This window comes from Cyanistes caeruleus, chromosome 1 (genome assembly GCF_971803275.1).
Source record: "Cyanistes caeruleus chromosome 1, bCyaCae1.hap1.1, whole genome shotgun sequence".
NCBI lineage: Eukaryota > Metazoa > Chordata > Aves > Passeriformes > Paridae > Cyanistes > Cyanistes caeruleus.
In genome coordinates this window covers 32,363,880-32,390,408 of record NC_141701.1, presented here as the reverse complement: position 1 = coordinate 32,390,408, position 26,529 = coordinate 32,363,880, and the positions used below count along the sequence as shown (strand labels likewise).

Here is a 26,529-nt window from a genome sequence, read left to right as displayed (position 1 = left end):
CCCGGTCCGCCCTATATAGAGGGGCCGAGCGGGCAAGATGTTCACTGCCAGTAGCGGGGCCGCGGGCGGGACGGGACAGAACGGGGAGGCGGCGGGCAGGCAGGCAGCGCCGTGTCCGGGCTCCGTTCTCGGCGTGTGTGACTGAGGCGGGGCGTGGGGCTGCGAGCGGCACGGAGCGGGAGCGCTCGGCGGCGGGACCCCCGTGAGCGGAGCCTCCCTCGGTGCCCGCAGCGGGTGGTCCCGGGCAGCGGCGGCTCCAGGTCGGGGAGCCGGGCGGCGAGGAGGCTCCGTGCCGCCGGCCCCGCGGTCCGGCAGCATGAACATCCTGCTGGAGTTCTTCGTGGTGACTTTCCGAGTGCTGTGGGCGTTCGTGCTGGCCGCGGCCAAGTGGCTGGTGCGGCCCAAAGAGAAAAGTGTGGCGGGGCAGGTGTGCCTGATCACCGGGGCGGGCAGCGGCCTGGGCCGCCTCTTCGCCCTGGAGTTTGCCCGGCGCCGGGCGCTTCTGGTGCTGTGGGACATCAACACGCAGAGCAACGAGGAGACGGCGGGCATGGTGCGGCACATCTACCGGGAGATGGCCGAAGAGGCGGCCGCCGCCGCCCCCGGAGGTAAGCGGCGGGGCTCTCCGCGCTGTCCCCGGCGCTCACCTGCCCGGCCCGGGGCGGAGGGAGCCGGGGCTGCGCGCCCGGCGGGTCCAGCCCGGAGCAGCGCTCACCTGCGGCGGGCCCTCAGAGCGGCTGCGGGCTGGAGCCCGCCGGGCGCAGGGCTATCAGACGCCCCGACGGTGCTTTTGCCAGCCGGAGCCGGCCCTGTGCTCGCAGCGGTGAGCACAGAACCTGCTTCGCGGAGCTTCGGACTCCAGTAGCGGCTTTAAAACCTGCGGCTTTTCCTAAAACACGTAGTAGCGATAGTAAATAGCTGGCTCCTGGTGTACCGCAGTGACACCAAAGTAAATAGAAGTTCTGGTGGTTTGGAGTTTTATTTGCTATTTCTGCTTGAACTACTTGTTTGAATGTCAAAATGTGAGCAAGAACTTTATTGCCACCCCCCCCTTCTGTTCTCTTATCTGTGTTCTTTAGTAGCTGGAGATGGAGAGAAAGATGTGCTGCCCCATTGCAACTTGCAGGTTTACACGTACACCTGTGACGTGGGCAAAAGAGAGAATGTCTACTTGACAGCTGAGAGGGTCCGCAAGGAGGTTGGCGAGGTGTCTGTCCTGGTTAACAATGCTGGTGTGGTCTCCGGGCACCATCTTCTGGAGTGTCCTGATGAGCTTATTGAGAGGACCATGATGGTTAACTGTCACGCACACTTCTGGGTAACTATAAACTCCTTTCTCCTGTCCTTTTTGGTAATTATTTTTGTGAAATGAACTGCTGTTGATGAACTCCTATCTCCTTGAGGTTTGCACTTGTTCTTTTTCACTTGTAGAATCACTGCTTTGGTTATTTCTGGTTTTGAACTGACTGTTCTGTTTAACAGGAATGCTGGTGTTAAGATTGTTAACAAATAGTTTTAAATCAACTGTATCCTCCTAGGATCCAGAGTTCTAAGTCCTATGGTCATTTCTGTAGCTTTCGATATTAAATCCTTTACAAGCAATAATCTCTGAATCTGCTTAAAGGTTGTTACTGTTAATGAATGGCTTCTCAGTCTTCCTCACAGACTCTTCTGCCAGCACATTAGCAGCTTTAAGATGCTGTTTTAATGATGGTCACAATAGCAAACTTGCATATTTCTGGAAAAAATCTTTAAAACCCCTGCTGAAAATGTTGTTTGAATTGCCTTGGAGGCAAATTGTTCTTTTTGAAGGCTGGGAGGAAAGGCAAAAAAGATTTCTCAAGAAATCAAGCCAAGAACACTTTTTCAGGAATCCTGTGTATTTGTCCTAATAGCTTTCTTTGGGGGCTGCCTGTAGAGGTTAGAAAGTCTTAACTGGTTTCTGGGATGGTATTGTTTCCACAACTAGCAGATGCTAATTAAGGAGAATAAGTATGTGCCCTTACTCTTCTTGTCCATCTAAACCTTGTTTTCCCATGTGGTTTATTTTTAGACCCATAGTGGTGTGGAGTTACATAAATTGGAGTGTTGAAGGAGGGCATGATGCACACTTGGGTTAGCATTAGCTGTCAGACTGAGACCATTGTTAGTATTAAAACTGTTCTTTGAATCCTCAAATAAGGTTATGAAATACACTTGCATAACAATGAAAGTATTAAGCAATCTGAAAATATACTTCAACTTAAAGCTTCTTTGACTGATCTTACCTTTTCATAATAAAATTTTATAAAATACCCCATCTTCAAAACTTAGAAGGCCCTCCCAAGCCAAACTTTTTTAACATGGAAATGAAATGCTGTTTCATAACCCTAAAGGAGCCCCTTCAAATCTGCACTGTGAAACACTTAATGGCAGAGCACTCTCTTTCCAATGTATTATAAAGCTTGCAGAGAGTGCACAGGAGATAGTATGTTTAGAAACCCTTTTGAACTCTAAAAGTATATATTTTAAATCAATCTGAGAGGTTCTGAGAATGCTCATGTGACTTCTTGTAATTAAGAGTTCTGTGTGTTCCCCTTAATAAAAGTTAAATTGGTGCTTAAGCCAATAGAGATGTGTAGTACATTTAATGTTATTGATGGTGCTTAAATGTTGAATTGATAGTTTCCAAGAACTCTAAATTATGACATCACCATGAGTTAAAATATGGGAGGATCCTAAATTCTCCAGCTGTTCTTCCTTCAGGCCTAAGTCATACACTTATTTATAACAGTTTTAGAGACCTTTTTAAAGCACCCTGTGTGTTCTGAATCTCTTACAGTAATAGAGAACTAAACTTAGAATCTAGTATTGCTATGATTGGGTTTCCATAACAGTTCCATTCATCTCTAAATGTTATTGTGAAGTGACTTCAAGAAAAAAAAAACTCCAAGAAGGTATAGCTATGTTTGGACTGCGGAACTTGAGATTTTGGCTTAAGTTTTAAAGGAGTAGTCAACACCCTTTAGATTTAGTTGAAGATCTGTTCATATGTAAACTTCCTGTAGATTCTGTGTCCTGCTTTGCTTTTCCTTTTATTTTTTTTTTGTTGTTGGCAAAGCTCTTTTCCTTGTATTCCCCTTCATGATCCCAGAAAAGATTGGCTTGACCAATAGTGGGTGGACTTCTGTTGAAAGTAATACTACTTAATTCATAAGATGTCATCTGAATCAGCTGATTTGAAGCCAACTTTTTTGATGCAAGTCAATGCTGACTTAAATAGAACAATGTGTCTAGATGTGTGAAGTCTTATACAGCTAGTCTTTTCCGTGTCAGCTAAACTGGTGGTCCAAAAGCAAAGCTAATACTCTGGAGCATTATGTAGGCTTTTAAGTATTCTTGGAGGCTGTTTAGTCCAAAAAACTGTAAGTGGATTTTGTAAAGACATGGATCTTGCATGTAATATTGCTTCAGTACTTAAGTGTCTGTACTTTTCTGGGTTTTGGTGTATTGTGGTGTTTTTTTTTAATGTGGTTCAGGGGAAATTCTTTTTCATCCCTTGATCATTAATCAAGTCTCAATGAGTTTCTATATAAAAACTGAAAATAAGGCTCTAGTACTTGTCCCTTGAAACGTTTAACGTCAGATTAATTGCCTCTTCTCCATGCAGAATGCACGTGATCTGATCTTGCTTTTATGCTAGCAGCTACCATCGTAAGGCTGCCCAACTTCTGCAGTAGGCAGTGACATGAAAATCTGTCACCGTTTTGCTGTTGTGACTCCAACTGGGCTGTGTACCATATCACAAACTGGCAGTGGAGAGAGCCTTAGCAGCATGCCACAGCCTAAACAGATGCTTTCCATTTTGCTGACATGCATGATTTGTGTAATCCTTCCTATGAGTGTTCTATATAAACATGTCACCACTGCATCATGTAGCAATTTCCACAGCATAAAATCCACTGCAGTATTAAGAACCTGTTATTTCATGCTGTGATAACTTGAATGCTTCTGATATTGAAAACATAGGGACAAAATCCAATCTCAGTTTGAAATAAGCCAGCTCTGGTTTACTATAATTTGCAGATGCATAAAATTGTAGCGGGAGTGTAACACTATCTTTCCTTCCAGTCTGTTGTAAGAATAACAACTTACTTGGCTGCACTTGTCAATTATTAGAACTGAATTTCTATAGACTAGGAAAGTTTCTTCCTATGATGTGTCAGGATTCGAATTTTAAAAAGGCTGCCACAATATAACTTAAAGCTGTTGCTGAATCAGATTTTAGTAAATATAGGAATCAGATCTTTTTATTGTAGTTTTACATTAAAGCTTAAGTATCAAAATACTGTGGTTTTGAGAATGGCACCATATTGAATAGAACTACAAACTCTTAATTTTGGGACAATTTGAGAGTCTTGAACCTATTCTAACAGTTTTTCTGGAAAAATAGTCTGGATAAGTAGATATTAATATTGGACATCTCTATAATACCTGGGTAGTTCTAGTTTTGGTCACTGAGGAAGGGGCCAGGGCAGCGTGATAAGCAGTTCTGAAATTCTGTGACATGAGGATCCTTCTGTATAACAGGTCTTCAGTATTCAGCTCTAAGAGATCTAAGTGATCTGTGTTTCCCTGTCATGTGGATACTCCAAATATTTCAGCTTAAAGCTTTCCTCCTAGAGTTCTCTTCAACTTACCATAAGGGGGAAGCAAAAGCATTCTGCTCCAGCTCTGTCATATTAAAAAAAAAAAAAAAAAAATCCATATAGAGAGTGACTAGGACCCAGAGTTTAAAGACTTATGTACTGGTTTCTTTGCCTGAGTAGTTTTGTTAATTTGTTTACAGCTGCTTGATTTTTGAAGGTATGCTGGCGTCTCTATAGGAATTGAAGTAATTTTTTAGAAGGCCCAACATTGGTACAGGGAAATAAATACTTATTAGAGGGAGAAGCAGTATTCAGGTATTTAGGGCATTCATGAAAACCTCTAAAATGTAAATATACCTTGGAAAGATGGTCAATACAGAACTGCTAAATCAAATACCCCTTGATACAGCTGCTGTACTTATCAGTCTCATTACGCTGACAGGATTGCTAAAGCCTTGGAGAGACTATAGTTATCTATAAAGTGTCAGCATTTATGTGTTGTCTTCAAGCTCCCTGGTATTAAATAAAGCTCACTAATGCCTATAGTTTATTTAGTTCAAATACAGAAGTATCACACATAGTGTGTATTTTCTTATTCTGAAGAAGAAAATGCAGCTTATGTTATTTGAAACTATTCTTTGCTTTGTTTTTTGCTTTGCTTTTGCTAAGTCTTGTGGCCTGTTGGCATAATTTTTAACTTTTGCTATCAAATTTAGGATTCTAGTGCCTGTGATTAAATATAGACACAGTATGCCACTGACAGGCCACCTAGCTATATTTAGTATTTCAGATGAGTGAAGTTAGCTTTAATTGGGTTTTTTTGTTTTTAACTTCATGATGATGATGTACCCCAAGATGCACAAATTCACTTACAAAGTTTAATCTACATGTTCTTTTTCTTTGAAAAATGAGCCGGATCAAGTTCAAACAAAATATTTGTATGTGATCCAAAAAGTATCACCAAAACTAACTTTTCTCTTGCTCAATTATTCCAACTCTATGCCACCAGTAAATTACCCTGGACAGCACATGTGTTTCATATACTGTGGTAGCATGCTGGGTAGTGAGTATGAAGAAAAAAGCAATCATATTCTTAGCTATGGAAATAGTCATATTAGTCATACTTTAAACTTACAAGTGCTTTGTTATGGTTCTGCTGTTTAGATGTTTTTGGGTTCATTTATCAAAAAAATAGAGGGATTGTATCAAATGAGAAAATACTGGCTTCCAGATGCAAGCCCTAAAAAACTGCACTTCCCTTTTTATAAAGCACTGTACTTAGTACTAAGTTCTGGAAAATAAAGGGGTGGTTATATATTTCTGGAGTTAAAGTGGGCACAATACTACTGGTTCAGAGCTTTCCTCACAGGTTTACATTATGGTCTATGTGGACTAGCATCGTGTCAAGCACAGTTGTCAGTCACTATCATGCAGTCTTTAATTTTGTAGCTTGTATCTTGCAATTTGTGTGTATATCTTAGCTTTATAATCATGTTTTAGTTATAGTGATCACTTAAAAAAACCTTCATGTTTTTTAATTTGTTATTTTTAAATTTGTTATTTTCTTTCTTTTTTGATGGGGACACCAACCCAAACCCTTTAATTAGGTGCCTGTATGTCTGAGATTTGACCATAGCACCAATCTTATACCAGTTTCAGAATAGTAATGGAAGCGGATAAAAATGAATCTTTTGGCAATGTACTCATCTGAAGAGTCAACATGCATAATTGAGCATGTAGGGATGGGGTGGTAGGTAGGTCTTATGCAAAACGCCTCTTCATTTGCCTTGTGTGGGAATCATGAGTTTGAGCATCTATAATTGGGATTCCACAGTGCTGCCCACCAAACTGTAGTTGTTTCACATGTTTCTCAGCTCTAGTCCTTAAGGGACTATTGAGTCTGTTCTGTCCTGGTTCTTCGTTGTCTACTGTATCGTGATGATAAATAAGTAGTTACATATCCAGGAGTGTGAGAAGAATAAATTACAGCGCTCTTGGTTAGTTAGCAGCACTCAGGGCTGTGGGAAAATCATATTGAAGATTTTTTGAATGTGTTACACCAGCCTTCCTACATATACTTTCTGTGCTAGAGCATCTTCCTTGCCTGATGGAGAAAGCTGGCTTCTTTTGTTCAAATGACAGCTGAATTTGTGCATTTCCCTTCCCTCTCACTGATGATGTAAAGTGTTTGATTTTCATCCCAGTCAGTTAACAACTCTAAAATGACCTTTTATAATGTTTCCTTGAACTGCTTCAGTTACAGCTAAGCTTTTGTGGCAGCTTCTCTCAGACGTACTTTGGAATTTAATATGCTGCACTATTTGAAAGGTGCACAGATCTTAGAGTCTCAAGGAACAGGAAATAGGCATTTTTAGATTGTGACCCATGGATTTTTTGTTACCTGTAGGTTGGTGTCCAAGGTGGTAGCATAAGGTGTGATCAGTTGTTTACTTCCATGCATTAAACTGTATTAAGCTTGAAGAATTTAGGTGAAAACAGTAATGTTTCCAGAAAAGCATTGTGGGAGTTCATTTAAGGAAAGGGAAAGTTGTCCTGAAGAGACCACGCCAAGACTACTTGTAACATGTCTGAAGTATTAATTGTTAAGTGGCTTGCAATTCTACATCCATCTAAAATGAAGCTGGAGTTGCAGTGTAGATTGCAGAGGTAAGACACTCGGGATAATCTCACTCTTTAGTCTCCTGTGACTTTTTCTAAGGCTTGGAGACTTGTCAGCAAACTGTGTGAATGTTTTTAGGATTGCTAATCTTCTCTGAAGGCATGGTCCTGGATGAGTGATCAGTGTGATGGTTATATTCCTCCTTCTTATGGAACGCAGTAGGTCAGCTGAATAAGCAAAAACCTCTGACCTGGCTTTGGTCTGCAATTATCCAGTTACTTGTGAAGGATGTGGGGAGACAGGAAATCCTTGAATGTGATGATGGTCTTTGCCAGTGTGGTGCCTAACCTTGCTACAAGTGGAGAGAATGGCTCGTCCTACGTGTCAGTGAAATACTCATCTAAATGATTATGTGTATGCTTTTCTTGTCCTGTAGAGGTTAGGAGGGCAATGGAGTTTAAAGTGCCAGATTCTTGCATCTACAGGTAACATCCACCTTTATTTTATGAAAACCATCTAAGTTAATGTTATGTCATTATGTTATTAACTTTCTGTAATAACCAAGTGACTGTGGCAGAACTGTAGAAGACAGCTGTGGTCGGAGAAAAGCAGTCCTAATTATGATGCAGCCAAGTGTTCTGCTGACCCAGTGTTTGCATCACTGCCTAAGACCTGTCTTAACTGATCTGTGTGGGTAAGCAATCCTTTTTCATAGCTCTCAGTGTCATCAATTACCCTGACTAGACAGGCTGAGGAAAGATGAATGTTATGTTTTCTAACACCATCTTTGTCATTTTAGCACTGCACTTCTTAAATCTTTTCTACTTTTATCCTTATCAGCTGTGAACTATTATTCTCTCCCAATGCTTCTCATGCTTTGATTTCACTTCCGGGGTTTTCATGTCGGGAGGAAAGGTTTTTGTTATGTATCTCTAGTACTAAATCTTTCCACAATTCTCTGTATGTAAAAGCCAGAGCATCAGTCACTTGATAAGCCTTGCTCCCTTTGACCTTTGAGGTTTCTGGCTATTGACACTGATGGTAAAACTGAGTTACTGATACCTCTTTGTCTTTTGTGGAAAATGGCAGATGTCTTTCTGCAAAGACAAACTGAAGCTGATGTACATGTGATGATATATGTTTTTACCTGTGGTCCTAGACTTCATCTGCTAAAAATTAGTCTTTCAGTCTTTCAAAATGCAGTTAAGATATTGGTGAGTAGGCATACACTTTGAGATTCATAGAATCTTGGGGAGTTGAGGGTTTAGTTTGAAAGCAAGTATGTCACAAATGGGGGGAGATTTGTCTGTGCTTACACTTCTGAATGAACACTCTGTTCTTGTAAATAATTATATTAGTAAAATGATTTATATGTCAGTCAAACACATGACATGAGTAAGTTATCACAACTGGGATGGGAGGGCATGGTAGGCCAAGGAATGCTGGAACAGCTGCAGAGCTGAGGGGGCTGACTTGGTGTGAGCCTTTTGAAATTCAAGTTTGTTTGGCTGTTGAATTCTGCACCTAAATGTGCCCTGGTGCTGGTTCCTTCTGCCATCTGTTTGAACTTGTGTGACAGCTTCTCCAGCACTCCCCTTTTCAGAGGTGTTTTGAAAAAGCTCATGTGTGTTTAAAAGTAAGTTATCCAAAATTTCTGTTGATCTAGGAAGAAACTACAAGGCAGCTTAGCAGTGGCAGTCTGTCTCGTGGGACCATCCCTTGAGTCTGTATCCTACCTTGCACTAGTTTTTATCTTCAGCTGATGTTTGAGTGAGCTGGTTCAGCTCACTAACTTGTCTGCAGGGCAGGGAGGAAAGCTGCTAATTTTCTTGCCCGAGTTGATTTGTATTTCTGTTTGGAGACTAGAATCACCTCTTCAGCATTTCAGACTTAGAGTAGCCAGTGTGGGGGGAAAAGGTGAAGAAGAATAGGATAAAATCACATAGCTGAACAGGGCCTCTGTGATTATTCTAGTGAACCCTCATTTCTGGACTTTTTTTTTGGGAGTAGGATTTACATCCTCTAAATAATTAAGTAGTCATAAATGACTCCAAGCTGTAGCAGATCCTCCATTAGCATAACAGTCTGAATGTAACAACTTGACTTCAAAAGAGATGGCAGTATTTTAATTATAACTATTAAAAACCTACAGATAAAGGCAAGGTAGTTTTTTATACCCATCAGACAATGTTGTGTTTACAGTTTTAGCTTATTTACCTTGAAACTATGATTGTTGTTCCTGCTGTGCTGTTTGACTTGTCTGGAAATCAGTTTTACTAACACAGAATGTAGTAAAAAACCAGGCTGGACCCATGTTTCAGCTTGTGGGACATAAGCATATGTTTCCACAGACAGGCAAAAGAAGTGTTTCTCTCTCTATGAAAACTCACTCCCTAAGAAAGTGGGTAGTTTGCTGATGTTTGTTTAAAATGCCTGTGCAAGCAGAAATTTTGAAAATTGCTTTAGTCGCTGGTTTAGTCACTGTATTAGCTGGAGTCTTTTGATCATTTTAGCCTTTGTAGGCTTACGAAGCAAAAATTTACCTGCTAAGACTATTTATTTTCTGCACACCCTTTTGTGGAAGGGTGGGGAGAAGTATGAAACATAAACACTTGGGTTATTAAAAATCTAAAAGCTTCATGCATTTTAAAAATGCTACTTCTTGTTCATTGAGTTACTTCACAGGCAGTCATAGTCTTTTAGGATCTTACTGTTTCCTAAAGAAATACTGAAGCTAAATCTCTATTCAACTATATCATCTCCCCTAGTTTTGTTTCTGCTATGTGGAAGTGGTAGCTTTCCTTCTAGTATTGTTTCTCTTGTGAGATACTCGGTTGTAACACAATCACTTTCCTTGTTATGAAGGAAATGATTCAGAACAATGACTTGGGGACTGAGTTGAGCAGGATGAGTAAAGTGACTCAGCTTTCATTTGCTTGCAAGTACTCTAGCCAATTGCATTGTTACAGAGGTACTGGCCTTAAGGTATCTATAAAATATGACAGTCCTTTAATGCTTAGCCACTTCTTAAAAAGCCTGCTACATAAATCATAAAACATGAATGATGACTTCATATTTTCCGTAAGTAGTTCTGACAGTACTGTTCTCTAGTAATGTTTTGGAAACCTGTAGACTAAAATACCAAGTTTTACTAAATATTCCAGAAGATGACTAAGCTTATGGCAAGCTGGAGGAAAATGTGTATTTAAAAGTTGGATTGTGTTCTTGTTCACTGAACAAAATATTCTGAGCTCTTATCTAATATTTTTTTCTAAAATGAATTTGTTATGTGGATTTTTTGCAGACTTATAGGGGCATGCTTTCATTTTTGCCAAGATTATCAAATAGCTGGCAATAAATAACCGCTCTCCAAATGGTTGGACATTTGCTGCAAACTTGTGCTAATGAAGGTGAGGGACTAATGTGTTTGTTACACTAATGTCAACATAGCTCTGAAATGCTACAAATCCTTTGACACAGCCATTTGTCAGTATATAAACAAAGTAGAATTTCTAGTCACTTGACTTCAGCAGGGCTTAAACCACCTTTTGTGGAAGGGAGTAGGCAAGTGTTAACTTCCTGCTTCACTTCAGTAGAACACTCTAAAGTAATTTCAAATTTGACATTTGAATAAACCTATTTTTAGGTCATCTTTACTGATAGATCTGCCTGTGGAAGAATACAAGGTTGGTGCTGCTACCTACATAGACTGTAATTTAAATTCCTGAATTTGCTGGAGTGTATCTGTGCTGTCACAGCCACATTGGAGTGCTTTGTTAGTCTTGGCTATATAGAAAGCTCAAATACTGACCTGGTAGATTTGGGCAGAAGGATTTGCTTTCTAAGCTACATCTTGCTTTTCAGTGGCTGCCAACTGTTTAATACTTCATTTAAATTAATAGTAATTGTGGTTTGATAGCTGTGGTAGTTTGAGAGTAGAATGAGATTAATATTTTTGGAGAATAATTATCAGCTTGTCCAATAAAATGCCTTTGAGCAGGAGGGAAGAGGTCAGCTTTTGAAAGTGAGTACTTGGAAACCTTCAGTTCTCATGCTTAAATATGCCTTGCATTTGTGCTGTCTGGAGAAGTCTGCAGGTATGCATTTGTTCCACTTTGATCTAGACTTGCTTGTTTTTCAGTGTAAGGCACACTAAATGCATAGCTGTGTTTCCAACAGCCCTCTTACTATGCCATCTTACCTTTATTATTCAGTCTCATCTTATAGATTACTTTGTCATTTACAACAAACATCATTGGTAATTTGTTTTGCACTTTTACATAGCTTAGGCAGAGATACTCTTTTTCCCTGTTCATTGTTAGCTGTCAAGAATCCAGTATGATTGGATTGCTCTGACCAGGCTTTAAAACCACTAAAATTCAAAGTGTGTAAAGTTGTGAGGGCTCAGAATGTCCTAAAGAAGCTGGCACATAGTGAGCTACTGGAGGACTTCTGCTAGCTGGGGGGGCATAATTAGTTTTTAAAAACAGTATGATACATGTATGTGCTGAACTTGGCTGAAAATGTTAATTCCACAAGAAATTCAGCTGGGTGTCCTGCACTGCTTCATTGGGCCCTCCCTCCAGCTGAACTGACTTTGAGACCAAAGGAGGAAGAGGAGCAATGGAAGTAGAACAGACACTGTTTTAGAGCAGGATAATTTATTGCAAGCAAGAGCTCCTGTCAGAGAGATACATGAGAGATGTGGTAGAGGAGTTGCATCCTTTCCAGTTAAGATTCTGTGTTGATAAACTTGAGTTAACACAGTGATGAAGAGTGCAAGGTCTCTGCTGGCTTCTGAACTTCTTCCTCTGAGAGAAAGAGGGAGTGGGCTGTTGAGTGGAGAATTACAGAATGGCTGAGGTGGGAAGTGGCCTCTGAAGTCATCAGGTCCACCTCCCCTGCTCAAGCTGGGCCACCCAGAGCCAGCTGCCAAGGCTTGTGCCCAAACAGCTTTCTAATACCTCTAAGATAGAGATTTTTCACCACCTCTCTGGGCAACCTATGAGAATGTGCTTTGTTTTCATGGCCATATGAAATCAAAGACATGCAGACTCTGAGGGAAGAAGTCTAAATACGTAATCAGTGACTGAAGCAGTTGCGTGTACCACTGCGTATGTAGGAAGCACTTATACATCAGCCAAGCAATATTGGCAAGTCCAGGTGAACATGGTTTTGTATAAATGTACAGCGTTTATGGTATTGTATATATACCAGCACGTGCTCTAAAGGCAACTAGATGTTTGCATAGAAATGACTGGTGGCATATAGACATTAGAAAGATTGGACAATTTACAGGACAAGACTGACATCTGAGGTATACATTTGTTCCACTTTGGTCTAGTGTAAATTTAAAATCATGTAAATCTAAAATCTCTAAGGAAAAAATTACAAAAGTTCTTGGGAGCAGGAAGGTGGAGACTGCATGCAAATAACAAAGGCTCTGAATTCCTTTTAGTGATAACAAGGGTAGTTCTGCTTGAATACCTGAATTTCTTCGTACCCAGAAACTATATAAAGTAGTGACTCCTAAACAGGAGTGAGAAGTGTTCTTAAGGAGAAATCAGGGGTACCGTTGCCTGTGTTCTATGTACCTAAACCCTTGCCCTAGGTTATGGTGCACACAAAATCTAGTCTGATGCAGAAAAGCTTTACTGAAGAGATTTTGAAGTCCAATTAGCAGAAGGGTACTATAAAGCTTACAGTGACACCTTTTCCACCTTGATGCTCAAAAGGCAAGTTTCTGAAGTCAGACTTGTATTACTTAGATAGTGTTCTTGAGTACTGAACCTACGCTTCAGATGAGAGGGAGAAAAGAAATCCTATCTTCTACCCCAGTTTGGGGTAAGATCACAGGAAATTAAGCCCTTAAAAGGAAGGAGGGTGAGACAATGTAATGATGTGATAAAGTAACAGTAATAAAAGTTTCAATTGCAATGTCCTTCCCTAAGCATTTTTCATATCCCTCTCTCTGTAGACACAGCCTTTTTCAACTAAGCCTTGTTAACAAGCTATACAAAAGGCAATTTAGTCAGGCAATGTTCAGTTGCCCTAGGCATAGCATAATTGGTTCTAGTAGTAAAGAGTGGAAATCAATGATTAATGTTTGAGAGATAACTAGTGGTATTAGTTTCCTGTGTGCTTCTTTTTTGTTTAATAGCGTTACTTATCTTATCTTTACTGTCTACCCATTGTAAACAGCTTTGTGGCACTAAGTTCTGATTAAAGAAACAATTTAATTCAGTTTCAGCTTTTGTGTGATAAACTCAACATGAGTTAAGTCCATGTAAAAGAGGAACCACTATGATAATTGAACTCTTCATAGGAAAGCTGTTGACTATTGGCTTTGAAAACTAGAGAATTTCTGAAACTGAACCCTAAACAATACAAAACTAAACAATGTAGTAATGTAAATGTGGGCGGTAGCATACTTGTTCTTCAGTAAATGGTGTGACAGATGCTTATTCCTACTAACAAACCCACTTACAAACTTCCATAAATAAGATTTAACCTTCTTTTGTACAACTTTGGTGCTTCTCAGCTGATTTGATATGTCTGTTGATGAGTGGGGGACTTTATGTATTTAGATTGGTCATGAGGGTAGAGAATATTACTTCCATAAATTAATAATGAATTAAAAACCAAGTGAATCAAGTAATAGCTTATGTTTTTATTAATCTAAGACTGCCTGTACTTCAGTGCAGTGTTTTGTGCAGAGTTGGGAGAGAAGAAAAGTATTCTTATTTCTCTGTAAATTAAATACAGTTTTAAATTTATTGGTGCTTCTTTTAATTTGTGACTTAGGTCTTTAAGGTATTTACTTTATTTTATTACCTTTGCTTCTTAAACTGAGTAGCTTTATCTGTAGTTTCACTCCGTCTGCCAATGTAGGCTATCCAAGGTATTGGGGAGTGTATGTGTGGCTTTGCTTCTGTGTTACTCATCATCATTATGGACTTTTGTTTAAGTCTGTCATGTTCTTTCATGGTCTCCTGGTTGCAAGGCAATTGTAGCATTATTACTCTGCATGTATGTTAAGCATTAACTGCTGGTGCGGTTCAATATTAAAGGAATCCCCCTGGCCCCAAAACAGTGGGTTTTTATGTGAAGGACAAATAAACCTTCAGTGAGAACTTGAAGGTTGTGTTGCCTGCCAGGAGATAAAAAACAAAGGGACTTCTTTTGAGATGAAATATTGGAAGGTCTAGCTTTTTTGTTCTGAATGCAGGGCCTGTGCAAGGCACACTTGAGGACAGTCCTTGAATAGTTTTTTTTTTTGCTTTTAACACAGCCACCTATGGAAGCTTGGGTTAAGAATGTTATGTTTATCTCCTGATCCTTTTTGCTACCAAAGGATCTGGGTAGTCCTATAAAAAAAATCTGAGAAATGTGACTTTATTTTTTAATTCACTACTCTAGGAAGACTCTGTAACTCTGACCTATATTTCATTATCCTTTCTTGAGAATAGAAACCGAAGATCAAAAATAGTTCTAATTTCCACAGCTATTCAAATATTTACTTAGACAGTGGCTAATTATCCAGAAGGGGCCCAGCAGTTCTTGAAAACAGTCAGCAGAGACATCTGAGGTCCTTTAAAGTACAGCTTTGGTCCCTTGTGTTAGCAAGGTCAACAGTAGTTGTAGACTTCTGCGTGCCTGCTGTAGTCAGCCTGTTACTGTCAGAGCCACATCCTTTGTATTGTGTGGTCTCTCTAGTTTTCAGCTCAGTGCTTGGTATTTCTATGTAGTCATAGTGCAGTTACTATTCCCACCTTAAGCTAACATTTCAGAGTTGCTTGTAGAGGGGAATTCAGGAAGGATGTGGAGGCTGTATGGGAAAACTGAGATGATGGTGCAAATGACAATTATTCTCTTTGGAACCAAATAAAACAGGTAGAAGGAAAGTAAATGGTTAAATGCAGGCTTGCAACTTCATACTTTGGTGCCTGAGAAGGCATTTTGGATATTATGTTGCCTAACTTGGATAAATCCTTCTATGAAAGAGTTGTAGGGTATATTTTCGATTTAAACCATTTGGTGATGACTTCCCCTGTAATCCTGTAAGCAAAGTTTTAACCTGTGTTTATAAACTGTATGTAAAGTGGCTGGCTTCTGAAATAAGATGGGCTGCATGACTGTAGCTGAAAATAACTTGAGTGTGTTTACTGATAAGCTTGCCAAAGGGGTTTTCTGCCTTTCAGGCACTTTCCTTTCCCTTTCAACATATATAGTGGTGCATTAGTGGAATACCACATAGTTTGGACAAATCTACTACAGGTAAGACTGCAGAAAAGTTAGAGGTGCTTTTTTGTCAGACCTTGGTACATTTCTTCTCAATTACTGGAATGGAACAAGAAACTGGGGCATGTGGAAATGTTTGGTGAAGTGGCCACATGCTGTCCTGCACAGGAGTAAGAGAACTTGCAGTGTGCTGTGCTGTTTGCTATGAGGAAGAATTGGAAGAAAAGAAGACTGAATGACCATGCTAAGGGACAGAGAGGATATAACATGTAGTTTAGATTAAAATCTTTTGTCTTTGTTGGTTAAATTAACAAATTAGCTCATGTGTGGCAGAAGACTGCTATGGTCCCTGGTACCTTAGTTCCCAGAGATGTCTGGATGTGAGTCCTTGCCTAACCACACCAATTTTTCATATTGGATTTCATATTGGATTTACCTGAATAGCTTTTAACATGAAGATGAAACAATACATTTACCCAAAAGTGCACTCTTTTGTGTTGTTAGGCAGCAGCTCTGGCAGTCAGGAATAGCTGTGGCTTGGGAGAAGATGTTTTCTCTGTTATACCAGTACACCACTGTTGTGTATAACTAGTGATGTAAAAATTCACCTTTTGATGAGCCTCAAAAAAAACCATGCTCTTTATCTGAAGGAGCTGTGTAGAAAATAAGCTTTGGTATATATACTTTGGCATAAAGGTATTTCAACCTTACAGTAATACAGCCTTTTTATGCCATTAAAGTAGTTTTAAAAGGCTGTTGACTGAAGGCAGAAAGTATGAAGAAATTTACTATATTGAAAAAGAGAAACTTAAAGGACCCTGTGTGCTGGTACCTGTTTATTTCATTCTTTGCTATGAAGGCAATCCTCTAAACATGGGGTAACACATACTTTTCTATTTTGGTGTGCTTTCTGCGTTCAGTATCCATTGTTTTGAGCTGCATACAGCTAACATTGTTTTCTGTGGATGCTTGCTTTCTTCTTTAAAAATAATTAATCCAAAATTTAATTAAAAGAATCACTTTCCCAAACGCAGTATTTCTTCATATTCTCATTTGCTGTATTTAGACTAATTTGTCTTGACATTGCAGCTGTGCTGCTCTTTGTGTTGCACAATCTTTGGAGTTTTGTTTCATTAAGAATGGAACTAAAGAATTTGGGGAAGGGGAGGGAAGAAGTGTTAGACTGTTAGAAGTTAATTTGCCGTAAACCAAAATGTTGAGAACAGATTACGAAAGCTATGAAGTGACATGTAAGTGCTTGTTCAGTTTCACACTTGTGAGAAATAAGTCATTTAAGCTGTGTGCACATGAAATAGAAGTTTGGTTACAGCTACTGGGAATAGTTTGGTCTTATTGGTATATTCAAAAGCATAGAGGAAAATGCTCAGAAGATTAGAAATGGATCTCCTGGTTCCAAAAAAAACTTAAAGGCTGAACTAGTTAGAAAAACTAGCTCTACTCTGTTCACAACAGTTTTATATGTTCTGTCTATCCTAGCTAGTTTGTCTATCCAAAGTATACTGCTGGTTAGAAAATTGGTGTTTTCACTATGCTTTTGGGGCTCGCTTTTTGCTTTTTTGTTGGGATTTTTTTTCCTTAAAAAAAAAAAGGTAATTTTGGGTGAAGAAGATGCTTAACTTGCATCCTGGACTGATCACCCTGATGCATCACAATTTCTTTCATCCTCTGTATTCTACTTACTGGTTTCTCCTCAGTGTTGAAAACTGTGGTGTGTTTGTCATGAATAAATGACCCAGCTCTGACTTTAAATACTTCTGTGTTTTGGGTTAAATGTCTTCCTCTGCAGCTGTGAGAGGTAAAACTGAAGCTTCAAGGATCAAACCGAAAGGCAGATAGTTTGATTAAACCACTTGACTTGATTTGAATTATTTTGGAGGCCTAGTTCATGACCTCTAATGCCATGGACAAAACCCATCTTTTGCTTGGTGTCTTGTAATTTATTTTTTTTTTAATGGAGGATTAGTATGTCCATGCATCACCTCAGAAGACTAATGTGGTCTGTGTACCTGTTCAGACAAACTCCAGATGGGAAGGCCACCCAGGAGGCATCTTGCCCTATGAAACTGCCACAACCAGTCAAACTCTTAACTAGTTTGTCAGCAGCACGACAAGCACACAGAAGATTTCAGGTCTGGTAGGCAGATGTAGCTGAAGCTGAAAGAAACTAGAAACTAGGTTGATCTGGTTTATGTAACGGGTAGAAAAACTGGGAACCAGAGTATGGAGGAAGCTGCTTTGATCAAGGAGGTGTGCTGTGCCAGAAGCTCAGTAAGAACACTGATTTATTTGGGGATTGCTTATACTATGAAAGAATAACTTCACTTTGGGATTGTTTTTCCCAGCGAGAGGAAGCTGGGAGGAGCAGTGGGCAAGCCTTTACTCTGAGCCTGGAAATGGATCCCCCGGTAGGGTGTGTCTGCCTCTGACAGTGCTTGTTTTCAAGTGCTGACTCCCAGCTGCTGCAGATGGCTGGAGGGTGGCAGCAATCGAGATGACTTTCTCTGACATCCATTTAGTGGAGATGTTGACAGCTGACTGCTAAATTCTCTACATATGATAGTTAAGCTATCTTTATAGACTCCCTCAACTTCAGATTTTGAGTGGATTTGTGGGATAATATGCCATGACAAAATACAGGGGCTTGCTCTGAACAGGCTGTCTCAGAACACTGAGTTCTCATGCAAGGATTTCCATGAAATCCACTGTCTTTAAAGCAGAGGAACTGTGGTTTTTTCCAATTTAGCCATAAATGGCCTTTAAGAGATTACTTACATGAAGTGACTGTAGTTCTGCTGCTGGGAGTTGTTCAAGTCTGCACTTGAGATGCTGAAGACGTCAACCAAAAGCGTCCTCAACAAGCTGTGTTTGTCATGTGCCAATTTCATCTGGTTGAAAATGGGTTGCTTTAGCTACAAGTTCTGAAAACTCAATTTTTATAATTTTTATGCTTTGAAATAACATAGTTGAATGGACTTTCTGAAATTGACTATTCTGATTATGTTGCATGTTTATATATATACATATTAGTTTGAAAATTGTTCCTCAGCCAAGCTAAACATAAATACAAGCACATAGTTATAGTTCACCTTATTAAAAACAACCAAAAAAAAAAAATGGGGAAAAAAAGCAGTGCCATAGTAAAAACAGTAGCTTGGTGCACTTGCCTGTTCATCTCTTGGAAGGCAAAACTGATTCATGCCTTGAAAGTGGTAGGAAAAAAAAAAGAATTGTTTCTGCTTCTTTCCCTCCTTTCTTTCCCCCAAGACAAACTTCAAGGCCCCTTTTTTTCTGTAGTTGCTGTGGTTTGCAGCCAGAGCTTCAGTCTGCATTATCAAGCTTTCTGGCAATGTGAGGTGGCAATCAGTCATTCCAATGTGATGTGGACAGATAAGCTGAGACGTAAGTGGAAACTGCTGATGGAGCTGACAAATGTTGGGGAGTGGAGTGAATTGTTTAGCAGGACTGAGCTGGGAGCATGGGTGTCTTACAGGGATAGCACGGAGGATCAGGGTTAGCCTACACGCTGTTGGTGTCGTAGCGTGCAAGGCAGGCTGCAAATAAAGAGCACTCTGTAAAACTTCAGTGCCGTCCAAGCGAAGCCTCTTTTTCGGGTGGCGCTGCCCGATGATGACTGGGCTTTGTTGCCATGCAACATGGGAAGAGAGGCTGAAACTTTGTGTGCCTGGCACAGATTAGTTTAACAGCAAACTGAATTCTTGTCCAAGGCTCTGTGTAAGAGGTTTAGAGATCCCTGCCATGAGGAAAGAAACAAATGCAAGGCAGCTTGCTCTCAGATTATTTTTTATAATTAGCTTTGTTATGTAGTTATGACAGAATCTAGGAGTTGTATGAATCAACAGTAGAAAAGGCAAGGAGTCAGGAGGTCTGTTAATCTTCTATCATCTGCCAGCTGTCCAGTGAAAACACTCTTTTGTGTGGTGTTAGGAGGTCTGGATTAGTCATTTAACACCTGCAGGCAAAAATGTTGTACAAGAACATGTGAAAATCATTAGAGCAAAACTGTCCTGACGTCTTTGATTGGAAAATGCAGACAGCATAAGAATGGAATTAGATGGATTCAGCTGTAGTTTGCATGTCTTTTTAAGAATGCAGCTGAGAAGACTCAGACCAACAATTCAGCAAGTAGGAAACACTTAAGGGGCATTTGCATGCTCTGAGTTGGGATACGAATTACATGGGAAGAGTAGTGAGGAGTAGTTTTTCAGGAGGATAAAACATTCATGGAGTGAGTTGGAATAGACTATTAGCTCTGTCACTAATAGATTACCATATTAACTAGGCATGTTTGTGATTAAAAAGCATTGTCTGAAGTTCTTGGGCAATTTAAAAGTGATCTCATATAGTACACTGACAACCTAAAAGCTGAAGTATTTCATAACTGCACATACCATTTTACCACTGCATTGATTTTTGTTGTAAATATGGTGCTCTGCTTAATACTTATTTAAAATGGAGAAGTGTTGAGTCAGCTTCAGAAGAGATATGACAAAGATAGGTATTCTGGTAGGGGAGATCTTCCAGCAAGTACCTTCAATGTGTTGCTTGAAACTTAATTTTTTAATGGTATTAACTCTGATTCAGGTTTTTAAAAGGAAACAAACTTTGTTATAAACAAAACATAAAAATTGGAAGTTTAAATTTAAAGTTTCATCTTGAGACTTGCTTTGGATTTATTTTGTTTTATTTTTAAACTTTTAAGGAATTAGTAACAAAGGTCTTTTTAACTATAGAAATACTATGGATGCTAATAAGGATAGGGAGTAATTTAAACTGGAAGTTGTTCACTCTATTGTAGGTAAAAAGTAACAACAGCAAAAACCATACCTGTAGTATTTAATTTAATAAAAATGGCCTAAGGTGATAAGTTACTTGGATAAAACTAGCAATATCCAACTTATAATCAGTTCTAATTGTTTTTTATTAGATAATTAGAATTGATCAATAATTAGAACTGATAATTGGTACTGGTCTCAACAGAGATGTGCTGAATGGTATAATTAAACACTTTGCATTTCTTTTTTTGTCTTTAAAAATTGTGGCTTCCATTTTAAGGTCAAATTATCTCCTCCTGATAACTAGTCTCTTCTGGAAAAATAAACACGTCTGAGCTCAACTGATCCTTTAACCCTTAGGATTTCTGGAGATACAGTCTTTGCTGCCTTGCTCTCTGGATTCACAAACAAGTTGCAGATTTTCTGTTAGCATTTTTGACAAACTCAAGTTCAAAACCTGTAAAATGATTGTATTTCTATATTCTTGATAATAAACTGAGAAATTCTGAGAACTCATTATTAATGTAATTTGTTCATGAAGTGTTTTTTTGCATCAGTTGTTTAAATGTACTTTTTTTTTTTCTCTGTAGACCACTAAAGCCTTCCTTCCCAAGATGCTGGAAATGAACCATGGACACATTGTGACAGTTGCAAGCTCCTTGGGGTTATTCAGTACTGCTGGAGTTGAGGTTTGTTAGCCTATAATGAACAAAAATTTGGCACTTTTTGCCAAAGATAAGTTTTTTAATATTATCATCTAGAGGAAATGAGGTCAAATCTTCAAAGATCTTTGGAGGTTATGGTGCTGAGTACCATATCAGTGCATGGCTCCGTGAGTGGGAGCCACAGGGTTTGGGTAGGCATTGCATTCATTCCTTGGATGGTGGAATTGGCACTTAGAGTGAAAGCCTAGGATGACTGAGGGTTTTAGAATGCCAGGTGATCTTTGAGTTACCTGGTGAATCTAGGAACTTGAAATGTGCCATTCAGCCTACTCATGTCAAGCATTTCAGTGCTAAGCTTGAAGCCAAAGGCAAGGGGTTTCAAAAGTAATGTTTCTTGTTTCTATGAGGAAATGACTGAAAACCTTCTAGAATATATGGCTCACCTGCTTCACTAGCAGCTGGTTGAGAACTCCAGTTTGTGAGACTTTTCTGGTGCATAAAAATAGGTTAGGATTGGAGCTTGTCTTGTTTTTTGAGTCATTAATACAAATGCAAGCGTGAACAAAAAGTACTGAATTAGTGAAAATTAAGGTGTCTAAAACAATAATGGTCATATTACCCCATAAGCATAGGCTTCTTTGTGTATAGGTAAGGCTTAATCCAGGACCTTAAACTGCAGTGTTTCATAACATAAATGAATGAAGATGGTTTAACTTGGGGCTTTTTATAATGTTTACTGTCTTGAGAAAGCTACAAGAATTTCCTACACTGGGTGTGACCACCAACAGAGACGGACACGTCTGAAAACACACTAAGTTCAGCAACAATTAATAATTGCATAGACAGCAGTAGCATTTGAGTTATTTGTGTATCTCATAGAAAAACTCAAATCTTGCTTGTTTCTTCTGTTGAAACAAGCCTAAAAAATAACACCTTTATGATTATTACACCTATGCCCTGCCATACCAGCTTTTTCAAATCTGACCCAAGGTAGTATTAGGTATTCTCATTCCTTTGTTGCACCATTTATTATTAAGCAAACTGGTAATTGGAGTAACTTGTCATGTAAGCCTGCCTGATTCAAAGACTTGAATCCAGGTAATATCCTCCTACATTCAGCTTTTCTGCTTTCATGATTCTGTGCTAATTACCTCAAAAGTAAAGTGATAAATGAGTTGATGTGATGCTCTATTCAGTGGGTGTCTTTTGTTGTTGCTTTGAAAATCTGTGCAGAATCACCTCAGGTATGCTTGCTTTGAACATCATTCATATCCTTCCTTTTTAAGTTTGTTGTTGTTTTTTTTTTTCTGCTTCATTCATTGCCAATGCAGGATTACTGTGCCAGCAAATTTGGAGCTGTAGGCTTCCATGAGTCTTTGAGCCATGAATTGAAGGCTGCTGAAAAGGATGGAATCAAAACTACTTTAGTTTGCCCTTATCTTGTAGATACAGGAATGTTTAGAGGGTGCAGGATCAGGTGAGTAGAGTTTTCCTTCTGCTCTGTGCTTGTAGTGTCATAAAAGTATTTAAAGGTAACTCAAGTGTTACCATAAAAGTATTAAATACTGTATCTGCTTTAGTATATGTTAGTGCTAGACTCAAAAAGAGACTTTCTGAATTCACGGTCTTCTGTCCTTTTGTACACAGGCAATGCAAATTTTGAACTATTAGTCTTTGTAACTTAACAGTGAATATAAAAAACTTCCAAAGAAATTGAGTTAATGAACTGTTCACTGGTGTCTGTGGTCCTTCATGTGCCATATTAATCTGTCTTAATCAAATGTTTCAGAAAAGAAATTGAGCCTTTCCTTCCACCCTTGAAACCTGAATACTGTGTGAAACAGGCCATGAGAGCCATCCTTACAGACCAACCAATGATCTGCACACCTCGCCTCATGTATATGGTCACCTTCATGAAAAGGTAAGAACTGAAGTGCCAGTTATTTGGCAATGCAATCCACAAAATACTTCAGCATGTTCAGCTTCTGGATACAAACACCCTCCCACCCACCCAGGCCATAGGTGCCATTTTGCTGGAATTCATAAATCTCTCTTGGCTTGCATGTTACAGGTTGCTTGCTTGGGAAGCTTCATTTAACTGAGATGCCATGTATCTATGCATCTTTGTTTTAACCTTCTGTATCTACCATCCTCTTGGATTCCTATTTTCTATTCAGCAGACTTTTAATTTCACTCTTCTCATTAGGAATGGGGCATGAGGCAGCTACCAGCAGAGGAATCTCTAGCTGCTTGTTTCCAGAACAAGTTTGTGAGAAGGCCCTTCCTAACTGCAGATTCTTCAGAGCTTGTGCAAACTGAAAACTGATACTTTCAGAACCAATTTTCAGAGTCTAAGTTTGGTGGAAGGCATATTTAAAGGAATTTCTTCTTTCACTCTAGCACAGTACAGTTTTAGGATGAAAACTGTTTTAATCTGCAGCCAGGCTGATGTTTCAATGATGCAGGATCATGCAGGGGTGCTTCAATTCCTGTGATACAACATCACTTGAATTCTGGTTTATGGAGAACAGCTTCACAGTCTGTGTTTTGTTTTAAATCTGTAGTGTGTATGCTATATATAAAAAATAGATAGAATTGTATCTTCTTTCTGTAAGGAATGGTTGAAACTGAGCACCTTGGTGATTTTTATTCTACTTACAAGGTGGTTATTATCTTCTGACTCAAGTGTCTCTTGGTGGACAGGCTCACCAAAAAATAGAGGCATCTTCACTGCTCATCTCTTTCCTGGAAGAGAGATGTATGTGTCTATTCTGATACCAAATGAAGGCCACTTTCAGTATATTTAAGAAATAACTCCTTCACTCAGAAGCTCAGAGGGTGCCTCAGCGCTTCCTGCACAAGCAGTGCCTTACACAGCAGCAGCCACATCAAAAGCCCTTTGGGTTTTCTTGGTTCAACACTTCAGCTTCCAACAGGGAGATCAAAGCTTCTGCATAATCCGTGCCCCAGGCAGCAGCCTTTAGATCAAAAGGCCCTCCAGTCACTGCACAAGCAGTATTGCTGGCACTGAAGACACCTGTACCAGTGACATCTACTTCTTGGTGCTTTAGTGGTCATTACTCCTAATGGCTGGAATTATACTGCTTGCCACTGGACAAGTGCCTGCTGGTATTCCCAGGGGCTGAGGAATCCCATTTTAGTCCTTTACCAGGACTTTTTTAGTACTGCACTTGAAGTAAAAACAATATTTTGTTAATGTGAGAACAAGGGGAGGATCTGTACCAGGTATCCATCACATAATCACCTCTCGGAATTTTATCTGTGAGGGGGAAGGAAATTGCTCTTTACTTTGTATCTTTCTTTTTGAGGATGGATGATTGAGTTTAGAGTATAAATCAAGGTTGTTAGACATCTGGTGATCAAAGAATGGCATTAACTAACACTAATCCCACGTTAAAGAATATCTTAAATGTCTGATGACCTCTGCTGATGTGGCTTTTAGCAGATGCTTTGCTTGTACCAGGCCTTCTGTGGTGCCCTTGCCCCCCTCCATCCCCCTGCCTCTCTTCTTTAAACAAGCTATTACACTGCTCGTGAAGAAACAGAAAATCTGTTCTAAGATGGAAGCATGTGAATAAACAGCTTTCTCCTTTCTGCTTCCGTCTGTGGTTGGAACTCTGGAATTTCAATTCTCTCTGAAAGTGTCCATGTGAAATAAAAATCCCTTAAATCTTTTAAGAAGGATCTCCAATAGGTATTACATTCTTTTTAAGAAGACCAAGTACATGTACTTACAAGTGCATGTAAGCAGGATTTTTGTTTTATACTGTCTTCTAACAAATCTCTAACCTCTTTTCCCCAGTATTCTGCCATTTGAAGCAGTTGTATGCATGTACCGATTTTTGGGAGCAGACAAGTGTATGTATCCTTTCATCGCTCAACGGAAACAGGCTACAAACAACAATGAAGCAAAAAATGGAATTTAACAGTTTTGGATGGACTAACATTTATAGGTGAATGCAATAATGTTACTGAATTGCAAAGTGCACTTGCATCTAACAGATGCAAATGTCAACATCTTACTGTGGCATTCTCTTGGGTCCTAAACCTGTGTATTGAACTCTAAAAATCAATGGATTTTTATATACTGTAAATAAAACTGACTAGAGTACTTGGGAAATGTGATAGGTAACTCAAATGAATTTACAATGTAGCTGCCACCACTGTCCTTTAGAATATCACTGTATGTACAGTAAACTAGTCATGCTACTTGTTGTAGGGATGCACTGTGTGATCTCTCTTTCTTAGTCTGCCAAGGCTTCTAAGAGCTGTATCCAACCAGAAGATGCAATGTTTCAGAAATGGTTTGATTTCCTTATGTTATTTAGGAAGGGAGAGAAATCTTGCAATTTTAAGCTACTGCTTGTGATCTTATAGCAAATTCAAGGACAGTTTCTGAGTGCATCTCTTCACTTGTTCACCCAAGTTCTCTAAAGGACACATGGCCAAATTGTGGTGTAATTCTCTTTTGTTGCAATTGTGTGTGTTCTATTTAAACAAAGATGAAAATAAATTTGTAAATCTCTGCCAATTCAAAGGCAAATGAATGTCTTACATACTGTCAGAGCAAACTTGTACTGGGCATCTGGTTTTTTAGGAATGCAGTCAGTGATTTAATTTCACTTTTTTTCCAAGTTGACTTAATTTGAAAAATGCTCTGTTCTGTTTCCCTCTCCGTCAGAGTCCAATTTACTGTTATGGACTACATGTTGCATTTCTTCTTCCTCATTCTTCTGACAGAGTTTTCCCACCCCCCCAAGGAAACTGTTATGTTAAATTCTCTAACTGGACTTGTGCCTAAAAGACAAAGCAACTCAGCTGAGATACAAACTGTTTATGTAAGTGCTGGTCATATGCCAATTATTAGCAAAGGAAAAATAGAATAATGCCTGATGCAACTCTACATTAAGAATATGAAAGGGTGTAAAGATTTTTTTGAGTTGTACTCACATAGAACAGCAGATGACTTTTACAGTATTTTTTGTAAAGCAAACAATTTTGTGCCTTGAATTTGGTAATCTGTATTAGTGAAGCATTGTAAAAGTGAGATTCTACCTCTGTATCTTAATGTATACCATCCACTTGTAAACTACTATCAGAAAAATTGTGATTACTTTTTTAGAATGTCTTGTTAAATAGTGACCAATGCCTGTGGTTATTAAAGTGAGCCACCTTTTCCTTAAAACGGTGATTGGAATGTTTCCTTTAAAGACTGAACTAAGACAAGCGGCTTGTTCCACGACTCTTTGGTGTCAACACAGATCAAATATTAATGGCTCAAGTCCTGTATCCACTTTGTCAGCTACATGGTTTACAGTGTAATCTCTGAAGGCTGTCAGTAGGTACTGTGAAATTGGACTTCAGGAGCTGACAGTTTTGTCTTCTAGACTCACTGATGGAGTAGCTCGTCAAAGAGGTTATGAAGAATATTAATTTTGGTGTTCTATAGGGCTGCATTCAGGTCATTGAAAAAATGATCTGGTATGGATGCAGTTTCAGTGAGTTAAAAATAAAGTGCACTTTCAGTACAGCTGTAGTTA

At 39.2% G+C, this 26,529-nt stretch overlaps 1 protein-coding gene across 7 annotated transcripts; it reads left to right on the top strand.

Annotated features, from left to right (window-relative positions):
* Window positions 1-39: 39 nt before the first annotated feature.
* Window positions 40-26,174, top strand: RDH10 (retinol dehydrogenase 10). 7 transcript variants are annotated; one of them, XM_086884811.1, is made up of 7 exons: window positions 40-175; window positions 270-608; window positions 1,080-1,318; window positions 20,894-20,992; window positions 22,300-22,445; window positions 22,758-22,889; window positions 24,792-26,174. In XM_086884811.1, exons 2-7 carry the CDS (start codon window positions 317-319, stop codon window positions 24,913-24,915), a joined length of 1,032 nt encoding a protein of 343 aa, XP_086740937.1. In that variant the 5' UTR covers window positions 40-175; window positions 270-316; the 3' UTR covers window positions 24,916-26,174. The 7 variants fall into 7 exon arrangements, with proteins under 7 accessions (XP_086740937.1, XP_086740915.1, XP_086740943.1 ...); XM_086884789.1 differs by having other exon boundaries at window positions 46-153; window positions 285-608; XM_086884817.1 differs by having other exon boundaries at window positions 46-153; window positions 282-608.
* The last annotated feature ends 355 nt before the right edge of the window (window positions 26,175-26,529 follow it).